Here is a 26,139-nt window from a genome sequence, read left to right as displayed (position 1 = left end):
GGGGGCCATCACTGTTAAAAGCAGGGGTTCTACCTGCTGGCCACCCTAGTATTTTCCAAATATGCATCTTACAACTCCATAGAAAAAAAAGTCCTTTCCAAACTCAAAGTTGCTGCTCAAACTTGCATTCACTAGTATTCTTTGAAATGTGTTTCTTCTTTTTTTTCGGACTACCACAGAAATACCATGTCATTTTTGTGCCCCATCCTTTATGTTTCAACACAGGTAATATTTATAAAGATGTGATATGCCTGTCAAACTGCGTAATCACAAAAACATTCTCCTGTTTTGCTGACAGCAGTTATTAGGAAATTAAACTGTGGGTTCACGGGTACCAAACTTTGATTTTCACTCCAGGGGCAGAAATACCCTCACCTCCACCCTGAATATAAGCAAGCGACCAGCCCAACCCACGCCCTGGACAAATACATTTTATAGCACTTATTTTTTCATAAGGAATTACAAAAAGTCATATGATTAGCAACCCCTTTTTAATATATAAAATCTCAGTCACGGTCTCTCAACCTGCTGAGCTACCCTGGTAGACTTATACCGTAGAACGTGTGCATGGATCCCTTAATGTACTAAAAATCACTGCATTACCAACAGTTTTTTGGGTGCACCACTGCCATGGAAGTGATTTAAAGTGCAATTGATGTACATTGTGGAGTTTGGAAAGAAGCAGAATGAAAGAAATTACAAAAATGTTTAACATTTAATTTGAGCGGAGTTCAACTGCCAGCTCCGCCTCCTCACAACTCTGCCCCTACTCCAAACCCCGCTCCCACCCAGGCCCTTTTGGGATACCCCTTTCAATTTTTTCCATTTCTACCACTGCCACCACATCATGCACAATACTCCTCCAGACAAAATCCACACTTTAGTCCTATAACACTGCCAAACAACTGCTGGAGTTCACTCACAATGCTAGTTCTGTTATTCACGATAGAGCACTGCTGGGGGAGACTTACAAAAACTGGAGCCCGACAGGACATATAGGGGACCACTGGTGCCCTACATCACTCACTGGTCACTGCTGGATGATCCTAGAGCTAGGCCCTGTATCAATGACTGGGCAGGATGGAGGTCAATTGCACTGCTAGAGATATATTGCACTGCTGTATGATCCTAGAGCTAGGCCCTGTATCAATGACTCGGCAGATGGAGGTCAATTGCACTGCTAGAGATATATTGCACTGCTGGATGATCTTAGAGCTAGACCCTGTATCAAGGACAGGGCATGATGGAGGTCGATTGCTCTGCTTGAGTTATATTGCACTGCTGGATGATCCTAGAGCTAGGCCCTGTATCAATGACTGGGCATGATGGAGGTCGATTGCTCTGCTTGAGTTATATTGCACTGCTGGATGATCCTAGAGCTAGACCCTGTATCAATGACTGGGCAGGATGGAGGTCGATTGCACTGCTAGAGATATATTGCACTGCTGGATGATCCTAGAGCTAGGCCCTGTATCAATGACAGGGCATGATGGAGGTCGATTGCTCTGCTTGAGTTATATTGCACTGCTGGATGATTCTAGAGCTAGGCCCTGTATCATTGGCTGGGCATGATGGAGGTCGATTGCACTGCTAGAGTTACATTGCACTGCTGGGTGATACTAGAGCTAGACCCTGTATCAATGACAGGGCATGATGGAGGTCGATTGCACTGCTAGAGTTACATTGCACTGCTGGGTGATACTAGAGCTAGGCCCTGTATCAATGACAGGGCATGATGGAGGTCGATTGCACTGCTAGAGTTACATTGCACTGCTGGGTGATCCAAGAACTAGGCCCTGTATCAATGACTGGGCATGATGGAGGTTGATTGCACTGCTAGAGTGGATGGTCCTAAAGCTAGGTCCTGTAACCACGACAGGGCATGATGGAGGTCGATTGCACTGCTAGAGTTACATTGCACTGCTGGGTGATCCTAGAGCTAGGCCCTGTATCAATGATAGGGCATGATGGAGGTCGATTGCACTGCTAGAGTTACATTGCACTGCTGTATTATCCTAGAGCTAGGCCCTGTATCAATGATAGGGCATGATGGAAGTCGATTGCTCTGCTTGAGTTATATTGCACTGCTGGATGATCCTAGAGCTAGGCTCTGGATAAATGACTGGGCAGATGGAGGTCAATTGCATTGCTATAGTTACATTGCACTGCTGGGTGATACTAGGGCTAGGCCCTGTATCAATGATAGAGCACGATGGAAGTCGATTGCTCTGCTTGAGTTATATTGCACTGCTGGATGATCTTAGAGCTAGACCCTGTATCAATGACAGGGCATGATGGAGGTCGATTGCTCTGCTTGAGTTTTATTGCACTGCTGGATGATCCTAGAGCTAGGCCCTGTATCAATGACAGGGAATGATGGAGGTCGATTGCTCTGCTCGAGTTATATTGCACTGCTGGATGATCCTAGAGCTAGGCCCTGGATAAATGACTGGGCAGGATGGAGGTCAATTGCACTGCTAGAGCTATATTGCACTGCTGGATGATCCTAGAGCTAGGCCCTGTATCAATGACAGGGCATGATGGAGGACGATTGCATTGCTATAGTTACATTGCACTGCTGGGTGATACTAGAGCTAGGCCCTGTATCAATGGCTGGGCATGATGGAGGTCGATTGCACTGCTGGAGTGGATGGTCCTAAAGCTAGGCCCTGTAACCACGACAGGGCATGATGGAGGGATGAATCTTAACGGCTGGCCCTAATATGACAGCAAAGGCATGCAGAAGGAAGCTCACACTCTAGAGTTCTACAGCACTGCCAGGACACTGCTGGCGGAGGCTCCCACTGCAAGTGGTGGAAGCTCACACTGCTAGAGTCCTAGAGCACTGGCAGCGCTCTGTGGTGGCCCTATGGCACTGACCGCACTCTATCGGAGGAAGCTCACACTGCAATGTGCCTGCCTCCTGATGTGGCACTGCCTGAGCAGCACAAGGGTGCACATCTGGGGGAAGATAACCCTATCTCGCCGACAGTGGACTTTGGCCCCCCAGGAGCGGTTGTGAGCTTTAAAAACAGTTACTGTTCCTATACTTTTATTTTTAAAAGGAAACTGTTCCGGAATGGTTTCGTTTTAAAATAAAAGTGTAGGAAGAAGTTGAAACTTGCACCTCAGTGCGCTGCTCTGAGCGTTCCCTTAAACAGCAGGTGTGTGTGTTTTTTTATGGGGGTTGTGGGGGGTTGAATTGCTGGAAGGGAGTTTATGGGGAGCAGGGGCAGCCCGGCAGGGAACCTAGTTCCACTACTTCTTTTCGTACACTGCATTCGGTCCATATGCGCAGGAACCCTTAGCTAATTTGGGCCAGTGCTATGGTCAGTGCGTGAGCTGGTGTTGATATTAGACTGAAATCAATTGAGTGCAAAGTAGCCGGGGCGGACCGGGACCCGGAAGTGATTTTGATTCAAGCAAATCATGGTCATTGACCCAGCTCATTAATATGCAATTTAACATCAACATGGGAAGTGCGTCTTTGCATTATTGGCCCTCTGTTTTATTATAATGCTTAAAGGCACAACTGCAGATGCCAGATTGCAAACCAAAAAATAATACCTGTACTGGGTGGGCTGCACGCGCATCATCGGACCACTTGAGCTTGCTCTAGTATTTGCATCTCGTGGTACAGAGCACATCTAAAATGCTGGTGTGTGTCTGCCGCAGTCTGATAACCCATGAGGTCCAGCTACGTCCCCTGTCTGGACCGAGTGGTGGGTCCTGTGCAGTTTGTTGCTCTGCATTCTGGTAATAGCAGCTTCCTTCCATTATAAATGCAAGGCTGCAAGTGACAGAATGCAAGAAAATGCAGTGCTGGTTGGGCAATTCACAAGTGAAATGGTGCGACTTGCAAAGTCTGTAAACTACCTTATCAACACAAATCGCCTGCTATTAGCACTGTAAATCAGGAACACAGTTCATAGTTATGCATTATACATACTTACAAAGTGCTGCAAACCCTTTTTTCCATGACAAAGGAGCAGAGAGCTTTGTATATTTTTTAAGCATTTAATTTTCCTTTCCATTTACAAAATCCACTGAATTCAGGCCTGGGCGTTTCCCCTTAGAATACAGATAGCCATTTTAGCGTTACCGTGAACATATGCACCAACTCGGAAGATTTTGTGCTTTTAAAAAATGGAGGATCGCACAAGGCGACCCTGCCCTCCTGGCCCATCTCCCATAAACTGCTGGCTGCTGGGCAACTCTAGTCAGACAGGAGATGCAGGAAACTGACCTGGTCGCAGAGACTTTGAGAGCACAGCAGAACCCCAGCCCTGATTGCTCTCTGTAAGCCATGGACAACATCCAGCCTGACCGGACCCCCTTTACCTGACTCCCTGAACCACCGACCTGAAGGGGGAATGGGAGATGCAAAGGTTTGAGGGAACTAAGGGCACATCTCCAAATCTAGGGAGGACGCAACCCCTTTAACCTCAACCTGGGGAATTGTGCCCATGGCAACCAAAGCATCTCTTAACCTGAGGGAAACCGGCCAAATATATCCCTTACCACTGCGTCCCGGTGGCGCCAAGAAAACAGTTGTCTCCGCACTCTTGTGGACCCTTATGAAGTAGTTGCCGTCATTGTATAAGACTTTGGCTACCCCCTTTTCCCCCAAACATAGTTTGCACTCCTCTCAAGTCAATTGGATCGCACCAAAACCTTTTAAGGGAGTTTAAGATAGAGGAAGACTCCTGCACACATTGGGGAAAAAATATTGGCTCAATCTACTTAACAGGCAGTTGTCTCAAGAGAACCATTGAAGGATGCAGAAAGACCCCAAGGCCTTCTTGTTCAGACAAGCATTCATTTAACATCAGACCGTGTAAAGCATGGGCCTGCAACCTTAGGCTTTCAAGATGTGTTGGACTGTAACTCCCATCAGTCCTTCACAGCATAGTGAATGGTGAGGGATCATGGGAGCGGTGAGCAGCCAGGAATGAAACTCGGACACAAGAGGTTCACAGTTTTGGTCAATGACCTGTATTAAAATAAAAGGGGGTGGGGAAATGCCTCTCTGTCCCTGCACTATAGGTGTGTCCCTACCTAAAATCAAAACCAAGGGTCCGTCAAGGTAAGGGTTTCCAAAGGAAAACCGTCCTGTGTTCAAAGTACAATTCTGGTCCTCACACTCCAGCAAAATTCACTTCATTCCACAAGGCCCTCAAAGCACAACTCTTTCACTAAACCTTTCCACCTAATGCTTACATAACTGGCACAGTTACCACTGTATCACACGATTGTATTAGTCACCGTAGCTCGCTATGCAACATGCTGTTATGTAAACATGTAAACGATGATTCTGTATGCTCAATATGTTTAATTGTTGTTCATGTAAGCGAGTATCCTGTAACAGCGCCACAATGCCCCAGGGCCATCGGCGCTTTATAAATCCAAATAAATAAAAAATAAATAAAAATAAACTCTAAGGTGAAAAAGGTAATTCATGTCTTTGACATGAAGTGGTTTATAATTATTCATAAGAAAAATGCGTAACTCAACCCAAGTTCCAGAAGGACAGCTTTTCTTATTCCAGAGGGGGGTTGCCTTCCCCTGTATTGCTATTCCCTCTGTTGTATGTTCAAAGATATCAGGTCCTTGAATTTCTTTTAATACACAATGTAACTGCTCCACAAACCAACTTGGTTCTTTATTCTTATCCTGTTAGGATGTCTGATGTATTCTCCTTCCAGGTTTTCACTTCTTGTTTTCTTGATTTCACACAGCCTTGGGCTGATCGGTATCAGGTAATAATATCGCCATATATATGGTCGCCGTAAATAATATCGCCGGGAAAATGTCGTGGCGATATTATTTGGGTGACCATATATATGGTGACAGAGGCAAAAAAAAAATGTACAGAAAAAAAAGGTTGGAGGTTGCGGGGGTGTCCCCCGCATGTTCCATGCAATAATGTCACCACAAAAAACAGCCATTTTTCAGCGATATTTTTGCATGGCGAGATTTGTGTGGCGACATTATTACATGGAACCGGCTGGTCCTGATATTTCCAGCTCAGGACTCCTGTTGCTGATTTATTTCTTGTATACTGTTCCATTTGTCTTTTCCTTGTATATTTCTCTAACAAGGCTTTCCAATGAAAACACTCTTGCACTTGCCTGGTATACTCTCCTGCCAGGACTCTCTTTAGCAAACATACAATTGCCAGGGCTTTCTTCATATGTTTTGGCTGGTCCTGCTATATCTTTCTGAGGACCCCTTCAGCTAATGTATTCTTTATACTCTGCCCACTTTGCATTTGCCTGATGTATTACCCTACCAGGACTTTCCCATTAAAGTGCACTTGATTTTGCCTGGTATTCTATCCTGCCAGAGCTTTCTTTATACTCTTGTAATTGCCTGATATAATCTCTTACCAGGGCTTTCTTTTCCTGTGTGCTCTGCACGCACCTTCATATGTAATATTCTCTTGAGTCTACTTTATCCAACACAGTACCTGCCTGGTACCTGTCATGGTTTTTCTTCAATATGTATTGCATACATTTGCCAGACTTAGGCCCTCATTCCAACCCAGGTGGTAAGTTCCCTACTTTACCACCATGGTGTAAACTCTGTTTACACCATGGTGGATGGCGGATTTACTGCCCCATTCCAAGGTGAGTGGGGCGGTAAATCCCCAATCCCCATTTACCCTTCCCCATTCCCATTTTTGCCCCATAGGGCATAATGGGAGTGGGGAAGGCGCTAATTACGGCACCGTAAATTACGGTGCCGTAATTAGCGCCAAGGACGCTTAGCGCCTTGGTACTTAACGCCTGCTAAAAGCAGGCCTTAAGGTGGAAATCAGGCGTCAAGGGTTTAACGGCGCCGACGGCGCCGTTAAACCCTTAACGCCTGGGTTGGAATGAGGGCCTTAGTCTTTTACTTCTCATTTGCTTTCCCTTTTTACAAAGGGTTCGGTATTTCCTTCCCTTTCAAGTCTTTCATTCCCATGTATTACATTTATTTGCCTTTGGTAAGTCTGCTTGTATGCCCAGGTGTCCCTGCTTCTCTTTAGGCAAATCACTGACTCCTGCTGGCTTTCTTTCCTCTTCTGGTGGTCAGCCAGAAGCAGTCATTCTGCTTCCCTCTGTGCTTCACTGCATTCTGGGCCGGCACGCTCCCTACAGTTCGTGCTGTGCTCTTCTGATTTCCGCTCGGCTTCGGCAAGGACAATGACGCTGCTCTGCACCTGCAAACGCCCAGGAGCCCAGTGCTAGCTTTTGGTGTTCTCGCAGCATGTCTAATCTTGCGGTCAGATTCCCACTTCTGTCTTCCTTAGCCAGATGGCTCCACGGCAGCCTCTGCAGCTCCACGGTCTCTCGGTGCGTCTTGAGGGAAACAACTTTCTCACTCAAGCAGCACGCTCTGGTCAGCTGTGGCTGCGATTCTCCTGGTTACAGGACTATACTCACAACAACTAGAGCACAGCCTGCACTCTTGGTCTTTTTATGCTCTGCATTACTCGGCTCCTCTTCCTCGTCTCAGTACTCTTGCAGTTATGGGAATGGAAGTCCGTTCTTGATGTTATATATGTAGAATATAAGTGTTTGAAGACATTCTGAGACGACATTCTCCTGAGTTCTGGAGGGTAAGACAAGTCCTGATGGTTTACACATAGATCTTGTTGGATGGTGTTTAATACTTTTCCCAGGTGGATGAGGGGAGGTGTAACAACATGCCATCAAGGCATCGGGCACAGGTGGGGAATCCTCAAAGAGAGGAAGGGGAATACTGTGCCTTGTCCAGTGGTGCCCTGCCACTTCCCTGGAGGTCATCTCCCCATGTGCTCCTCCCTCAAATAGCCACCCCAGGGTCAGGATCAGGATGCGGCTGCCGTCCCCGGGCCACATGGGGAGAGTTCACTGCCGGGAAAGAAGTGATGATCCCATCGGATTCATCTCAGAGTTGTAGTCTATAAGGTTTGGAGAGGCAGTGATTGCTCTGTTTAGTGCATCCACCCTTGCCCTCAAGGGTGGAAATACAAACATGTCTACCATTTCTAGTCTTAATGAACCTGAGTGCAACGTCTGAGTGTGACACTATTCTACTGGGGCCTGCAGATACCAAGATGTTTTGGACTACAACGGTGCCTCACCACGGACTACGCCGGCTAAGTCAACGGGGAGTTGTACTTAAAACATCTTGCAATCCAAAGATAGCTGACCCTCTGCTGGGGGGACAACAGTCTCGGGGGTATAGCTCAGGGGCAACGCACGACGATGCGGAGCAACACAGGTTCGATCCCTGGATCCACGCTTAGAAACCTGTGGCTATTAAGCACGTTATAAATAACCAATTAAATAAATTAAAAATAAATGAGCATGGGCTGGCTCCTACATACCATCGATCAGTGGGTATCTCGCACTAAGGCAACTGGGGAAAAGACAGGTGCTCGTTAAAAATAATCTGTAATAAATTAATAAACCATCTTTCTTGATTGCAGTCAGGTGTATGCAGGGCTTTGAGGAATCGAATTCAAACCGGAGCAGCTGAAAAATGACCCACACATGTCTGCTGTGTGTGTATGTGTCTTCTAGAGCCCAGAAATGAATCCTAGAGCCTTCACATGCAGTTACCTTTTTCAACCTGTCCTGGAACTCTCCCCTAGCGCCAGCATAAATTTACAAAGGACCCTAACGCCGCTTTGAGCCAGAGGTTCAGGGCAAAACTGATGGAAATTGAATCTGCAGCATTGAGTATAACGTTGATTAAGACCTTGAAAGTCATTAGCCATTCTTTGGGTGAGAGCATCTATGAAAGTTGTAGCAGGAGGTTTGAAATTAGGACTTTCTGAGCCGTGTTGTGAGAGTATGTATGGTTTGATACACAAAGTAGGGTTGTGAATTAGTTTATTGGCACAAAATGCTTTTTAATTGAAACACTTTTTAAAATAAGTTTCAAGATGTGCAATTTATGAAATTTTATGTAGAATTATGTTGAATTTGATTTTGATTCCTATTCGTATTTTTAAGTACATAACTTGTTCTTTAATGTTTTGCATCCAGCAAGCTCCAGGGTACCTGTTACTTTGCTGTTCGAGTTCAGAGAGACTGGGCGGCTGCCAAGAGGATGTGCTTGGAGGCCTCTCTGTACAGCAAACTATTATGTCAGGTTTTATTTTTAATATACAATAGGTTAAAGAAAGCCAAAAACACTGCAGTATCCTCGTTATAACCTAATACGTAGAACAAGAGAAAAAAGAAATAGAAAAAGGGCATGCCTAGATCAAGTAACTTTAATCTGACTAGTGAAACTCAATTTAAAAATTCCGGGAGCAAAGAATACAAGTCAAGTCTCAGCGTTATATATAATCTGCGTTCCTGAAAATGTTCACTGCTTATATCCCCCCCCACCCCCGGAAGCTTAGTACATGGTACTTGTACTATGTGCACTGGGAGAAAACGCCAGACACCTGTTAACTTGCTTGCTTTTAGCGTTAAAGTGGATACTCTGATACTGCCCTAGTTTTTGTTCTCTCCTGCCTTTTTCTCAACAAATTCCAGAGGCGTAGAAAGGGCAGGGCCTGAGCGTGCAGAATCTGTAAATGCCCTATCGGCAGCGCTGTGTGGGCATTTACAGATGTTAATGTCAGTGCGGTGGGACCAACTACGCTAGCTTCAGGCCCCACTTGTTAGGCAATCCTACACCTCTGGCTACAGCAGACCTGGCAGCTTTTCAAACATGCGTGAAGTCCTGCAAACTGGGGCTGTACAGCAGTTCTCGTTTAGTCACTTGGCTATACTTCTGGGGTTCTCACTTCTGCCCCTTTTCAATGCCCGGAAGTAACTGCGGTGCAGGGAAGGGTGTTTGGGAAGGAGTGGTATCTTCAGACGATTCCCAGAATGTACAAGTTGAATCCAAAGTTATAAACTGCCCAAAAACTGCTCTTCTTATGGGTTGAGTAACTTACCCATAACTACAGGGCCGTATAGACACTGAAAAAACATTGTAATGTCGTTAAGTTGCATAAATTTAACGCAACAAAACCCTTGAAATTCAGGGGATGTGGGAAGTCATGACCGGCTTAACTCGACACGTTCCTGTTTCAAAGCCCATGAGCACATACATGTTATAAGAGAAGGGATTCACAATGACATACAAAATGGCATTATAGGGAACATACCATTATGCGGTTTCCTCTGTATCTCGATACTCAACGATAGTACGACCCCCGCACTGAAATATCCTACCTTTTCACACCCTCGTACACTGGCTCTCTGCATGTTCTCATCTCTGTCCTATTGTAGAGGCACCCTTCCTGGCAATGCCTCTCCTATCTATAAATGTGTAGGTCATTTCAGATCGAAATTGGCATCCCTGTCCTTCAAATAAATACAAATGCTGTTTTATAATGTGCTAACATTCTGATATCCGGCTGCTTCTGGGTACTCTAAGGCACCATGCATATACGAATATCAGGAAAAGGCCAGGAGGTACTCAAAGGCACCATACATATACGAATATAAGGAAAAGGCCAGGAGGTACTCAAAGGCACCATGCATATACGAATATCAGGAAAAGGCCAGGACAGACAGAATGAGCAACAGTGCCCCATAGGGTGTGGTGCTGGGCTTCTGGGAAGGCCCACAGTCCTGAACACCCCTTTCTAAAGGTGGAATGGCAGGATGGTCTGCACTGCCTCTCATTAACTACCCCTTGTATCACGACATGTACTTATTGAAACAGAAACATTCTATTGAAATGTTGTTAATACAGCAATATAGTATTACATACACATATGATATCATAAGTCATTTATAACGTGCCTGTAGACAAGTGTTTCTTAGGCAACGGCTGCAGCATGGACCATAGAAGTAGAGTATTTTTAATCTGGTGATATTGGCCAGTAGAATCATAAAGTGTATCAGAATCTTGACTAATGTTAAAGGTTGGCATTAACAACTAACAATGCACGAATTACTATGCACATGGGTTAGTACAAACAATACACATGGAGAGCATCAATGCATACACATCTGAGGCACATAAACGGTAACTCAAGGAAGGAGGAAACCAACACCATGACCAGAAAATGACACCAAGATTAGAGTTCATCATCATGTATAAAAAATGAATCTTTTGTCTGGGGCTTGCTTAGTGTCTCATGTATGTGCACCATGAGCTCAGGCCAAACCATAAGGAAAGTATCTTAATAGCAAGGTTAAGGTTTACATATGCAGCACATTTAGAGTGCGTGTATCATGTTTTCAATGCACTATGACCAGATCAAGTCCTCTGCTTAAAATTCTCACTGTCACTGAACAAAGACAACCGCACCGGATATGTGATGTCATCAGTGATGTCATCAATGATTCTAATTGTGATGTAATCTTCGATGTCCTGGGTGTTAGTCTTAACAGTGCACATTGTGGTGGCACGTCTTATGACTGCATAGCTTAACAAAACCGGCAGATTTCTTTGGGTTTTTCAATTTTACCTTGCAAATATATATATATATATATATATATATATATATGGAAAGTGATTGGGTGAGCATTTTTCAAAAGCTAATCATCCCCTTGATAATCTCAAGATTGCTGTACTCTGGGGGTAATTTCAGGACTGATAAAGCGAGAAAGACCCATGCATTCAAATGCATGTACTTTTTCAATACACTGGCAGGGGGGCTTGAACAGACATCGCAGTTTCATGAGTCACTATTCCAACTACCAGATTTTCACTTTTTCCACTCAGAGATACAGGGATCACAACAGCCACATCTGACACTTTCCATCATTTTTTCCAAAGCCATTAACAGACATTCAAGAGCCCTGCACCAGCCCCACCACCCTCGCTAAAGCAATGAATTGTGGCCAAACTCCAACCAACCCAGCCCTATTTGCCAAAAGCTTTCCATGGCCCTTGTCCCTAGTCAAACCCCACTCTTTCCTCTTGATTGAGATGTAGCACAATCCCGATGTGGTATTTGGTATTTGACAGAAAGTTACCACACTGGGCTCCATGGGTCACAGGCCTAACACACAAACACATAAACTAGCTGTATATCCCCTCTTTCATACCTCTAGAGGCAGGCACTAGCCTGATATGTTGATGATTGTGCTGCCACTGATCTTGTAAAGGGACTGGCCTGACATATCAAACTTCAACTGGACTGCACATGCAATGACTGACACCTAACCAACCCCTCCTGCCTTCCTGAGAGCACACTAACAGGGTGGGCTGTTTTTTAATGTTTTTGTTTCTGCTCTCCACTTTCACGGACCCTTGCCCTATTTAACACAGTGTACCATTTATACCTTGAAGACTGCAATGTGTGGGGGAAGTTGAACATTCACATGCCTTTCTGAGCAAAATTACAAATCCGGTACAGACAAGCAAAGATACCGGGGTGTTTGCAGGAGGGGCTATGTCAGCTGTAATGCTGTGATGTTTTTCAAATGCTTCATTTCATCTCTGCCTGAGGAAGTGGACAAATTCCATGAAAGCTTACAAATGTGCAAAATAAATGACTTTGTTAGCCCAATTAAGGTATCGACTTGTTTTCTTCTGGATCAACATTCTATTCAACCGTTGGCTAACACGGTACAAGCAAACTGCTTAGATCACATGCTTTGCATGGGCCAACATCTAGTGGTAGTCTCATTTCGAAACTCTAAAAGGGACGTCGACTGTACCCATGGAGCTTCACGTGTCGAGGTCCCTCAGATTGTTTTTTTTACCATCATAGTCGGTGGCTAGTTTTCAGAGTTCTTCTAGCTAACTCCTTTGATTGAAAAAGTTTAATATTAGACTTCCTTACCTATTCTTTCGACAACCGCCCATCGCCCACTGCACTAAGAACATCAACAGTGACTGTGGCTTACTCAGGCCACACCGGGCCTCAGCCCATTACAGTTCTTCTTCTTCTTTAGTGAATACCTAATCTGACCCCTTCGATTCCCTTTCATTAATGTGCTGCCTTTTCCACTCACTATGGAAAACACGCCATTTAAAATCTGCCTATCTTGTAACGGGAAGTACCCCTGGGAATACATGCACAAGGTGTGCAATCACTGTCTGCCAAGGAATCACCCAGAAAAGAACTGCAAATCCTGCAGACACTTTCATCCTAAGACTTTATAGGACCATCGAACTAAGCACTGGGCTGGCCATGCCATGTAGGCCGAGGCCTCCATAGAGGTGGCAGGGAATCCAGTGATGGCAGCGGTCCTGTTACAGAGAAAGCACCTGACAGAAAAAGCACACACACCACCCGACGCACTAGGGACATACCCCACGGCCAAATGCAGAACATGCCATTGATCGTTCATGGCCACCTGGTGTCTAAGGAGGAGTCTTCTAAATCATCTCTGTCCTCTGGGCCATCGCGATCGCATTCGCCACATGACAGGTCTCAGAAACAAGCTCAGACTAGGCCTGTTTCAGGCACCGTGCCTAAAAAGGCCCTCTTTTCACCTGACGAAGGGCATGAGACAAAATCTAAACTTTCCACGCCCCCTACTAACTAGATTCTGGTTTATTATTTAATTTCATCAAGGTACACCTAGTGGCCCTGTCACTTACACCACTTTCCAAAACAAGGTGCCTTAGTGGAAGGTTCCTGTTATCAAAGAATTCATGGAAGGAGTAAAGAGACTATACCCTCCCATTTGAAACCCTCCACCAGGTTGGCACTTTAACGTTGTACTCACAAAGCACTTGTGTCTGCCTTTTGTGCCAATGCACAAGGCCTGCCTAAACTTACAAAACTGCCTTTCTAGTAACTATCACCTCAATAAGAAGAGTCAGTGAGCTACAGGCACTATCAATACAAGACCCTTTCAGTGTCATCCACAAAGACAAGGTGGTTCTTAGAACATACACCCTAGGTTCTCACCTAAATTCATATCTAAGTTCCATGTGAACCAGTTCATGGAACTACCTACCTTTTTCAAAACACCATCTTACCCAGCAGAAAGAAGCCTTGATACTTTAAATGCAAGAAGGGTGGTCTTGTACTACATAAACAAAATGAAACCTCTAAGGAAAACAGACCAACTCTTTGCTTCCATAGGACCTGGTAGGGAAGGAGATCACATTTAAAAAAAAACGCTATCTCCAGATGGATAGTCAAGTGCATACATCTTTGCTGCTCACTGTCAAAAAAGACTCTACCTTTTACACCAAGCGCTCACTCTACCAGTGGTGCAGGAGCTACTTTTGCATTTATTGCAAATGTCCCCTTAGACGCAATTTGCAAAGCAGCTACTTGGCACTCTATACATACATTTACTCAGCATTACTGCATTGACTCACACTTTAAAGCAGACTCACAGGTGGGACAAGGGGTGCTAAAACATATATTTGCCACTGTACCTTCTCACAACCCACCTCATTCTCTAGGTACTGCTTTCTAATTGCTGCATAGCATGTGACCTAAGCAGATTGACAAGCCTCAGAAGGCATACATTACTCACCGTAATCGTATTTCTGATGCTTGTATCTTCTTATATTCAAATGTGCCCACCCATCCTCCCCTCCTGGAGTCGAAGGTGCATGGATGTTTTTACTCTACCTTCTTTCTGATTTATTACTTCTGTACTCAGGCACACTTCATGCAACCTCGTGTCAGATACAAAACAATCTGAGGTACCTCGACGTGTGAAGGACCATGGGTACAGTAGACGTCACTAGGGATAGTATTACTAACACGCCCAGTCAATTCCCGTTTTTGAGTTTCAAAAACAAATCATGTAATACTCCATGACTACCACTAGATGTTGGTGTATGCATGGCATGTGCATCTAAGCAGATACAAGCATCAGAAAAATGATTACGGTGAATAATGTATTGCTTATATACACATGACAGGGACAAAACAAATGATTCCTCCTGAATAATGTTGGCTCTGACACCTAAGTGCCTGTCCAGAGCAATACAATACCCACCTGTAATACTGACCTAAATCACCATCTGGCTTGTCCTTCTTTCAACAGCATGCGGCTCAGCTGGAGCAGAAACAGAATGACACAGAGAATAAGAAAGTCCATGGGGAAGTGGTGAAGTACGGCAGCGTGATCCAGGTACGTACCAGACAATCTACACCCACGGATATGCCTCCCGATCCTGGCAGAAAACAAACATGCTTTGCAGCTAGGATCCAGATATCTCTTCCATAAAATCCCAATAGGGGGAAGCCGTAGTATATTATCAAAATCTGTTCCACCGTAGCCCCCCACACCTCACCATCACACATCCCAGAACTCTCACAGCTGGACCACAGACTCATTTTCTCTTTGTCTGGCATATGTGTCCTGTCACCACCACGCACCTCCCTTAAATGTTCAATGTCCTGCTATATTAATACTTGTATGCTCTGCCAGTCACCAACATAGTGGTCAAACAGCACCAAAGTTTTTCCAAACAATGCCATATTCTGCCCCCCCCCCCCCCTTCCAGGGACATTCAGACCACAGTCCCTGAGGAAGAGAAAAGGTAAAGAGAAGGTACTAAGGGTTAAGGGGGAGCAGACACTACACCCCCATGAAGGATGTGAGAGGTGATGGAAGAAAGGCATGGAGTTTGTTGTGGTATGCATGCTTCTAGCATCAGTGATGATCTAGCAAAGCATGCCAGCGATCACAAAAACAGGGCTGGTGCCCAATAATCCTTAGAACAAGTATATAGTCAATGTCATAATATAAGGAGGAACTGAAAAGTGCCCAGTAAGTGGCTGCGTGATAGGCTTTAGATATGCTCAAGCGTACCCTTAAAGTATGGAGGCTTATTCGTCTATTAGCTGTTACCAGAATCCAGACGGAAAATCTGTGATTGCCCATCCAGCTGTCAAAGGGGAGAGAGCCTAGTGTGAAAATGGGTATGCTGAGGTAGTGTTCGGTGTACTAAGCACGTTGTTGCTCAGAAAACATATTTGAGTAGAGAAATGACACTTGGGTGAGAAACCCTGAATCCCGAAGACTTTCCATAAAAATCCATAATAATTGAGAAGCATCGGCAAAGCCAGCAATTTGGGCCTTTCTATAGGCAGACAATGTTCACCCCTAATCCTACTGTTTTCATCATTACTGCTTTTATAGGTTTGTTTTTTCTACAAATCCCTCGGATAAAAAGCATGTTTTGTACAGCAAAATCCTCCCACCCCCTTCCATATCCACCTGAGTGATGAGAGGCAGCTGTGCAGAGTATGAACCCAGGCAACATAACATTATGACTCGTCTTTACATTTTCTCCAGAAAAGAAAACCATGAAACACGCCAAGTGCTTTATTTCAGTACTATGGGTCAGGATGCTGTACTGCTTAGACGTCATCTGGCATACTTGGTTAAGAAAGTGTTATTACACCAGTGTGTGCTTAATGGCAAAACGTGCCCATTGAAGAAATGGCTTTTTGTTTAAATTGTCTTAATGTGGCAATGAGTTTAATAGCAATGAATACATTTTGACCTAGATCTCAGGGTAACAAAGTTAGATAACACAGAGTTTGAGTCATTAGTGATGCTACTGGCTATATGTGTACACCCACATGTGTTAAGCCTTCACATGTATTCTTTGCCAAAATATGTTGTATATAGGTGTTTAAGACCATATGTAACAGGCATTGGCAATGCCAACAGTTTGGACTTTTGTGTGGGCATGAGAAAAGCACTTGCCGGCACTGCCATTGTGGTATTAACTGGCTATTGATGGTTGCAGGTGCAAAATGGTGCAAGCTGTGTGTCCCTTCTCATATGCCATGTTTCTCTCTACCTGTACTCCAATGCAATAGTTTACAGGTGGCACACGTGCCACCTAATAGCCCAAACTAAAAAGGAACTCTATGATTGGTTCAAAGTTTAAATAGGTCCCATGGATAGATGCGTCATCGAGGCTGATGCTCTGGCCACATAGCGTCCTAGGGGAGATGGGTTCTTTAAGGATCCTTATTGTCTTGAGCGGAAGATCTATACATTTGGGAGTACATCACAAAATCAAGCATTTATAATGGCAGCCTCTAGTTATCCTTCCGTAGACTTAGACTTTCCATAGATAGGGCATATGGTAAGAAGAGAGGTTAAAAAACGTGAACGTCGGCATATAATAATGTTCTGAACATTAGTGTTTCTGGAAGTGAGAGAGGTTCACCATCTGCTAATTTGCCTTCTACAATAAGAGGATCTGAAATTTCAAAATCAATCAATGTGCTTCCCTCCCCCTGCCCCTATGTCACATTCTAAGGTCCAGAGGCGTAGCCAGGATTGTCTAACAAGTAGGGCCTGAAGCTAATTTAGCGTAAGGACATTAGCATCTGTAAATGCCCGCACAGCGCTGCTAAGTGGGCATTTACAGATTTTGTGTGGGCCTTGCCAGCTCAGCTCTGCCCCTACCCTGTCTCGGCCTCTGCTAAGCTCTCATAGTGCAGGTCTACTCCTGATCGCTACTGCTTTGCATGTGTGGACATAGGATAGTTGTTTATCTGCATCAGGTGTCTGCAACCTGCAGCTCTCCAGATGTTTTGGGCAGCAGCTCCATTGGTCCCTCATCATTGACTGTGCTGGATAGGATTGATGCGAATTGTTGTCCAAACCTCTGGGGAGACCAAGGTTACAGACCCTGATCTACCTGGACCGCAGATGATGGAATATACTCTGTGCTGAACTAAAAGGTTCATCACTTAGGAAGTGCCCATAGACCTTCCCTGCGGCTGCTTTTGGAATGCCTCATGCATGACCACACTTGAAAGCCACTGGGGGTTTTGGGTATAATACAATTAAGAACATAATTAAAACATCATTTTAGGCCCAGAATATATGTGTCCATTGGAACAACAGGACTCCGCTGAGAATTCCCTATGAAAGGCATTGATGGTCGCTATTCAATTATAAATCATTAGAATAGACGAGAGAGAAATGATACAAAAAAATTGCAAAGATCAAATACTGTGGATATTCTTATCAGGTAGTAAACTACGTGGTGAATTGAAGCATTCTGGTAGATATACATGTAACACAGCAAGCAATGTCATTGGAAAAATGATTATTTGTCTCAATATTTTGCATACAGATTCCATCACAAGAGAATAGTTTCATATTAGAAGATTTCAATTATTGAAGAGATGATTTAGTAAAGCTCTGGAATGAACATTGAAGAAGAAAGTTGCATTCAACTGATTCCATTCTTTTTAATGCAATGTATGATCATTTGTTCCCATTGAATCAGTTCAGAGTTCTCAGCCACAGGGGTAAGTATCAACACGAGTTAATTTAATCTGTCAGATAACTGAGAAAGAGGTATAGACTTGTTCAAAGACCTTACAGTGACTGGTAGTCTTGTTAAAAGCCGACCGATACAGTGACTGGTAGCCTTGATAAAGGCCGGCAGATACTGTGACTATACAGTGACTGGTAGTCTTGTTAAAGGCCGGCAGATTCTGTGACTGGTAGCCTTGTTAAAGGCCGGCAGATACAGTGACTGGTAGCCTTGTTAAAGGCCGGCCGATACAGTGCTTGGTAGCCTTGTTAAAGGCCGACAGGTACTGTGACTGGTAGACTTGTTGAAGGCCGGCAGATACAGTGATTGGTAGCCTTGTTAAAGGCCAGCCGATACAGTGACTGGCAGCCTTGTTAAAGGCCTGACTGGTAGCCTTGTTAAAGGCCGGCCAATACAGTGACTGGTAGCCTTATTAAATGTTGGCAGCTACAGTGACTGGTAGCTTTGTTAAAGGTTGGCAGATACTGTGACTGGTAGCCTTGTTAAAGGCCAGCAGATACAGTGACTGGTAGCCTTGTTAAAGGTTGGCAGATACTGTGACTGGTAGTTTTGTTAAAGGCCGGCATATACTGTGACTGGAAGCCTGGTCAAAGGCCGGCAGACACTGTGACTGGAAGCTTTGTTAAAGTGAGCAAATGGTGATGATTCTTTTCTTAGTTTGATGGATATTCTACTGGATTTACATACGAGAATGTAACATGACATTAGGGGCATACAAACAGCACTATAGCCGTTCAGTGAGTCTTAGATTGAAGGCATGGGTGGTGTATTGGAGGAGGATTCAGTTAAACACATCTTCATACTTAACTACATGTCTTTATATGGCTTTATATGGAATTTGGGTCGCATAAAGTAGGGAGTGAATAGTTTAGTAAAGTGGAGGTCTACTACAATGCATGTGAGAGGTGTAACCGCACTGTTATTATGAAAATGATAGGTTATTTGATGCGTAAAAGGAATTTGACCAATTGCATTGATTCCCCGTTTAATACGCATGTGTTCTGGGATGAGAAAGTATGGCTTTGTTTGAGTTCATGTCTTGGGATAAATTATGCCCGATGGACAGGCCTCTGTGTTCTGTAATGTGGCTGCAGAGTCCTGGCACAGGATTCTAGTTGGCCTGTGCTAGAAAAGACAATGGGCCTCATTAGGAGTTTGGCGGTAACCATGGCGCTATTAGCGCCATGGCTGCCTCCAAATTCTTACCAACTCCGCCCTGGTGAATGGAGCTATTACCGCCCCATTCCAAGGTTGGCCGGAGCGGTAATTCCCCATTCACCAGGGTCCTTCCCCATCACCATTTGAGCCCCCAAAGGGCTCAAATGGTTATGGGGAAGGCGCTAATAAAGGTACCGCAAATTGCGGTACCGTTATTAGCTCCAAAGTCCCTTTTGCGGGTCCCGTCGTTAACGCCTGGTAAAACCAGCCGTTAAGGGAGGACCCGCAAAGGGAACTCGTAGTAGGGCGGTAAGGGATTACCGGCACTGGTGCCCTTACTGGTGCCGGTAATCCCTTACCGCCCTCCTCTTAATGAACCCCTAAGCCTTCTTAAGATCCGATTCCCATGAAGAACATCCTGGCCAGCAACCCGATGATCCCGTGCTGGGCTCCATATTACTATTAAGAGCGATGGGCGCTCTCTAAAATGGCCGCTGTTGTGACAAGAAGAGCCCAAGCACCTGCTTCCACGTTTAGCCCGCCTCTGCTGATTGCGGATTGGCTAGGGCTTGGATATCCTGTCAAGGCCCGGGAGCCGTAGTTGTGCTGTCAATCAGGCACGTTAATTTGCCGCTATAACACCCTACGAACCTGAGCATCTTAGTGCCCCTGGCATCCTGCTGCCTCCACACTAGCAGTACGAGTAATCTGGCGCCTTCTCTCCTGTTGCTGCCTCTCCCTCTTGATCACTTTGCTATCTCAGAAGCAGCCGGGACAGCCAATGGCTACCATGGACATTGCGTTCACTGTTCACAAGAAACGGCCTATGGCCTGCTCGCCTGTCTTTGCCACTTCAACCTGCTTCACTTCGAACCAGCTAAGGCACCCGACCTGTCTCTCCTACTGCTATTCATTCACCATGCCGCGGAAACACTTCCCCTCCAAGTACTGCTATGAGCAAATTGTCTTTTACACACAGAACTTGCTCCACAACAAGTGCAAGCAGTAACCAGTAGACTGTCGTTTTATCAGCTCACGCTGTGCTTTGCCTGTAACCCTTGGACTTGTTTTCCTAAAACCCCCGTAGCCTGTGCGGCCCCATCCTGGATGGGACCTAGCAGCATTTGCTGCCTTCGTAACTCTGGATTGACACTCTCAGCATGTGCTGTTTTTCTACCTAACCTGCCTGTTACCACCAGATTGACACTCTGAGCCCTGCTCTATGCTACTTATTTACACCTGTCTATTTGATGTAGCCCCCCCCCTTCATGAGCTGTGGCCTTCCCATTTTGTGCACCGATCCTAATGTTGCATTTTACCTGTTACCTGCATATTTTATGTAGCCCCCCGTATCATGAGGTGAGGCCTTCCCATTTTGTGCACCGATCCTAATGTTGCATTTTACCTGTTACCTGCATATTTTATGTAGCCCCCCGTATCATGAGGTGAGGCCTTCCCATTTTGTGCACCGATCCTAATGTTGCATTTTACCTGTTACCTGCATATTTTATGTAGCCCCCCGTATCATGAGGTGAGGCCTTCCCATTTTGTGCACCGATCCTAATGTTGCATTTTACCTGTTACCTGCATATTTTATGTAGCCCCCCGTATCATGAGGTGAGGCCTTCCCATTTTGTGCACCGATCCTAATGTTGCATTTTACCTGTTACCTGCATATTTTATGTAGCCCCCCGTATCATGAGGTGAGGCCTTCCCATTTTGTGCACCGACCCTAATGTTGCATTTTACCTGTTACCTGCATAATTTATGTAGCCCCCCGTATCATGAGGTGAGGCCTTCCCATTTGTGCACCCATCCTAATGTTGCATTTTACCTGTTACCTGCATATTTTATGTAGCCCCCCGTATCATGAGGTGAGGCCTTCCCATTTGTGCACCCATCCTAATGTTGCATTTTACCTGTTACCTGCATATTTTATGTAGCCCCCCGTATCATGAGGTGAGGCCTTCCCATTTGTGCACCCATCCTAATGTTGCATTTGACTTGCACACTCTGAATTTCTCAAGGACTAGTAGGACCGTTTTTGTCATCCATCGTCCCTGTCCCCCCATACCCTTTTGTCTTGTTGCGCCTTGAGACACCATTTGCTGTATAGGCGCATTATAAATAACCAATAAACAAATAAATAAAATACATTTTCGCCAACAATCGAAACCAAGAATAAACCAGTGACTAAAATAGAGATTATTTGACTTTGGCTGTGTATAAATCCCACTTTTCATCTCTAGCTAGGCCTGCTCTGGTTTTGGGCGAATCACACATGTCCTCGAGTAAAGAGAGAAGTTCTTGGCGGCCTGTTCTCCAGTTGTGAAGCCTGTCTCGCAGCACCAGAGCTGGATGAAAAGTCTGGCCAGCCAGAAGAAGCTGGATCATCAGCATCAAGATGGAAGGAAGAGGTGTTTGACATTGCAGATATCCCATAGGCCTGGCTCGGACTGGCCTTTAGGGCAATAGGGCACCACTCGAACCAAAAACGCAAAATGCTAGTTTGCGCCCGTTTTTTTGGTTAAAGTGGCGCACTTTCTGGGCCAGTCTGATAAGTTACTTCACCATGCGGCTAGTAGTTTTAACCAGTGTTACTGAATAGATATTCTTTTAAAGGCACACTTGTCATCACATTTGATCAAAAGCCTCCCGTTGAGTACTACTCAAACAGTCTGTCACAAAAGGAATGAATTGCCATTTCCAACTGTGGGAACAGGGATTATTGGCGCACACCAATTTTCAGAGTGAGGTGTTTTCAAACAATCAAATAATTTTATTTTAAGATGATTCAAGGTGCAGGGGAGGAACTGCATTCCTGGCACAGAACCAACACTATGAGCAAGAAAAGATTGAGGGCCCAAGATTGGAACCTTCCCGTCCCCTGCACACTATATAGTACCGACAAAAGACAGTTAAGGACTCAACAATTCAAAACTTATGTGTAAAGCTGCTTCAATCAATAAGTACAACAAAAATACATTCTGGCAAGTGTTATAAGTAAAACATAGCCATTTAATAATGGAGCCTTTGTCAGCAAAGCTGTCCGTTCGTCCAATGTCAGTGGCTGACGCGTTTCGAGAATGAATCCTCTTCTTCACGAGCCTAATTGGACTGCGGAAAGATATCACATAAAAAGACGCTATAAGGGGCCTCTTTTTCATTGGTGCCAGAGAACATGTTCTGCCCCAGTCCGACCCTGCCTGCAAGCAGGTTCGGCAAGGAGAGGAGAAAACCGGGGGAAGCTGTTCCTCCTGACCGGAGAATGACCAGAGGGACGAGCCAAAGGCCATTGGTTTTCTGACATGGATCCAGCTGAGGTGGAAGAAGAGAAGGACGCACGCAACCCATCCAAAAGTACAACTGCCGGCGCCGAGTGAGAGCAGACTGGTGTGGAGAAACCGGAACTGCTACTGCCAGTACTTCCAGGTGGGCACGCTATGAGCTGAGGAGCAAGGGAGCCATTCAGAGTGAGAAGCAAGAGGACAACCGCAGCCTAAGAAACAGCAAGAGGGGAAACCTTACTACCTGCACCCAAACATAAGGCTAGAGACCGGAGTGTGATAAAGAACCAGAAATGGCACATTCAGAGGATTAAAGCATCGTAGAAGAGCGGCTCAAAACATCTCAGAGAAGATGCAAATCAAGAGACTCCTTGCAGGGCTACTGAGTCCAAGTTCCCGAGTGAACAGGAAAATCACCTAGCTGAGAAAATGCTGAATATTGGATATTGAGCTGGGGTAGTACCAGCAAAATGAAATAATCATTTAGCAAGAGGGCGTGGCTAGGAAGCCATGTGAAAGGACGTGTCTGTACGGGGGCTCCCGAAGATCCGCACATTATCCGACTGAAAACAGTGCAAGGACCGATGCAATTTGGCTGAGACCGACATGACTGCGCGCATGAATCTCAGGTGAACGTGAGGCTATGTTTCGACACGGGCCTGCACCGTGAGAGCGCAACAAAAAGCTAAAAGAAGATCTGGAGGCGAGAGTGCGTTGAACGAGAAAATGGCCGCCGCCGCCGCCGAACGAAGGAACAAAGGGGTGCTTGATCTGGGCGCCTGTCGGTCGCACTGGAGCATGGTGATGGTGTAGGTGCACGACGCGGGTGCATCGAGGTCATTAAGGACACCCAGTCCTGCGAGGCCGACGGCGTGGACCTGGGAAGGGAGCAGGGCCTGATCGAAGATACTTTATACCCGGATCGTGCTGTGTGACCGGGAACTGTGCCCCGGGCCCTTTGTAGCCTAAAGTGGACCTCAGAGGGTGAGACGCGACCTGGCCTAGCTAGGTAACAGACAAGATGGCCGGGGGTGCCGGAGGACAGAGGAACTTAGTGTCAGAGAAGTGGTGATAACAACGGGGCACCCGCAGGGCGCACTGTGAAACCCTGCCCCAGATCCGAGCGGGGATTGAAGGACGTGAGACATGTCTAACAAGCCCCTGAGAGCGAAGACCAAACAGCACACGCTCGACGAATACGCTAAAACGCCTCCCAGCCCAGACGGAGCCAAAAGCAAGGACAAAACGCAAGCCAAGGAAATGGCCGCCGGGGGTGCGAACCACGAGGTCCTCGCTGCGATCGCAGACCTGAAAGCGACCTGGGAGACCAAGCTCCAGCTCGCTGTGGCTGAACTGAAGACCGCAATGGAACTCCAGGTCGGGGCAGTACAGGAGGACGTGAACCTCCTAAGGCAGGACGTGCGTACCCTGGCAGAGCGTACAGAGACTTTGGAGAAAGAATTGGGCCCTACCGCGGCAGACTGCGCTGTGCATAAGCCTGAACTCCATGCCCTGGTGCAACGCGTGGGCAATTTGGAGAGTAGGGCGGAGGAGGCAGAAGGGCGCGCCCGGAGGAACAACATTCGCATCGTAGGCCTGCCGGAGGGAACTGAGGGCCACAATCCAACGGAATTTATTGAAAACATGCTACTGCAGGAGATCACGGGAGGCACCCTGTCGCAGGGTTTTGCGGTTGAGAGAGCGCACAGGGCCTTAACTAGGAAGCCACCACCGGGAAACCCGCCCAGGCCAGTGATAGCTAAGATCCTTAATTACCGGGATCGAGAAAGGATCCTTGAACACTTCCGCAAGGGAGGCACAATACAACGAGGAGCGGCGAATATAACGGCCTATCCCGACTACACCCTGCAGGTACAGCGCAGTCGTATGAACTTCGGAACGGTGAAGAGGAGATTGCGGGAAGCGGGGCTTAAATACATGTTGCTCTATCCGGCCAAACTGAAGGTTTTCTTTCAGAGCAAGCTACTGTTCTTTGTCACCCCGGAGGATGCTATGGAGTGGTTGGATGCACACAACTGCCCTCAGGAGTCAGATGTTCAGACGGCCGGTGGAAAATAAAGGACGAGATAAGTAACGCTGTAGGCCCGGTCGGGTCATGAACATTGGGACTAGATTATAGTTACTGAACTCGCTTGAGAACATGCGCGCGTCAGGGGTTATGAAACGTGGTCCTTGCGCGGACATGGTTGCGAAGTTGGGGAGCCGCCTGAAGCCACCCTTCACACCCCCTTTGTGTGTTTAGTTTAGTCACTGTTAGTAGGGTGACACCCTGTCGGGTTCTCTATTTGGGTTTCCAAGGAGGACCGAACACAGGGATGCCTGAGATCCAGGGATGGACCTGGGCAGTGGTTGGGGGTAGGGGTTTGGGGGGGAGTTTTAGTTTTTGTATGAGCCTGAGGGTGAAACCGGGAGTGGGTGTTCGCAAAGTGGGGAGGGATTGCCTTGGATGGGGGGAGGAAACTACTGATAGGCCATGGGAGACCTTAGGATACTAACGTGGAACGTTAGGGGGCTTAACAGTTACCTCAAGCGAAATAAAGTCATGTTGTATCTCAAGAGGCAGAAGATAGACGTAGCCCTGCTACAGGAGACACATCTAAAGCGAGAGAAACTGGAGCTGGTAGGGAGGAAGTGGAAGGGAACAGTGGTAGGATCAACGTACTCCGCCTATGCCAGAGGAGTGCTGGTGTGGGTGGCGCCACACGTCCCATTCAAGCTAATTGAGGGGGTTGTGGAGGAGGATGGGAGGTTGGTTATGGTGAGGGGGCTGGTAGAGAACAAAGTAGTGTGCATTGTAAATACATACGCGCCTAACCAGGAAACGGCGACATATTTTAGGACGCTGTGCACCAAGCTCAGTGTTGGGATGGGGGGCACGGTGATATGGGGTGGTGACTTTAATTGCGTGTTGAACCCCAAGGAGGATAGGTCGGATGACAAGATGGCTGGGCCCGGTCCGGCGGCTAGGGTATTGCAGACGCTGCTGGCGGATTTTGGCCTAGTTGATGTGTGGAGAGCGAAACACCCGAGCGCGAGACAATACTCGCACTATTCGGCTCCGCATCTACTGCACACGAGGCTTGACTACTTTTTCACCACGCCAGACATAGTCGCGGAGTGCGACCATATAGAATACAGGGCGAGGGTCCTCTCTGACCACTCACCCCTGGTCATGCGATGGCAACTGTATCCCCCACGAGCGCGTATACCAACATGGCGCCTAAGGGCGGAGGCGCTCAAAGACCCCGCCTTCAGAGAGGATATCAGGGAAGAGATAATTGCTTATTTTGAGGTGAATAAAGGGAGCGTTAAGTCGGCTGGCACCTTATGGGAGGCCTTTAAGGTCGTAATGCGGGGGATCGCCATTGCGAAGTCTAAGGGATTGATGGGGGGAGTCCTGGCGGATTTGCATAGAGCTGAGACCGCGCTGGAGGAGGAGTTGAAAGGTGGT

General features: G+C 46.3%; 1 protein-coding gene across 1 annotated transcript in view; it reads left to right on the top strand.

Annotated features, from left to right (window-relative positions):
- The window catches only part of ITPR3 (inositol 1,4,5-trisphosphate receptor type 3), a 510,867-nt gene that overhangs the window by 192,201 nt on the left and 292,527 nt on the right, over nt 1-26,139 (top strand). Inside the window, exon 4 of the mRNA XM_069633522.1 lies at nt 14,952-15,038. Coding sequence (XP_069489623.1) covers nt 14,952-15,038 — 87 coding nt within the window. The remainder of the gene's footprint in view (nt 1-14,951; nt 15,039-26,139) is intronic.

This window comes from Ambystoma mexicanum, chromosome 13 (assembly GCF_040938575.1).
Source record: "Ambystoma mexicanum isolate Mex_15411 chromosome 13, UKY_AmexF1_1, whole genome shotgun sequence".
In the NCBI taxonomy this organism is placed as follows: domain Eukaryota; kingdom Metazoa; phylum Chordata; class Amphibia; order Caudata; family Ambystomatidae; genus Ambystoma; species Ambystoma mexicanum.
The sequence above is the reverse complement of the archived record's forward strand: the minus strand, read 5'-3'. Positions and strand labels throughout refer to the sequence as shown.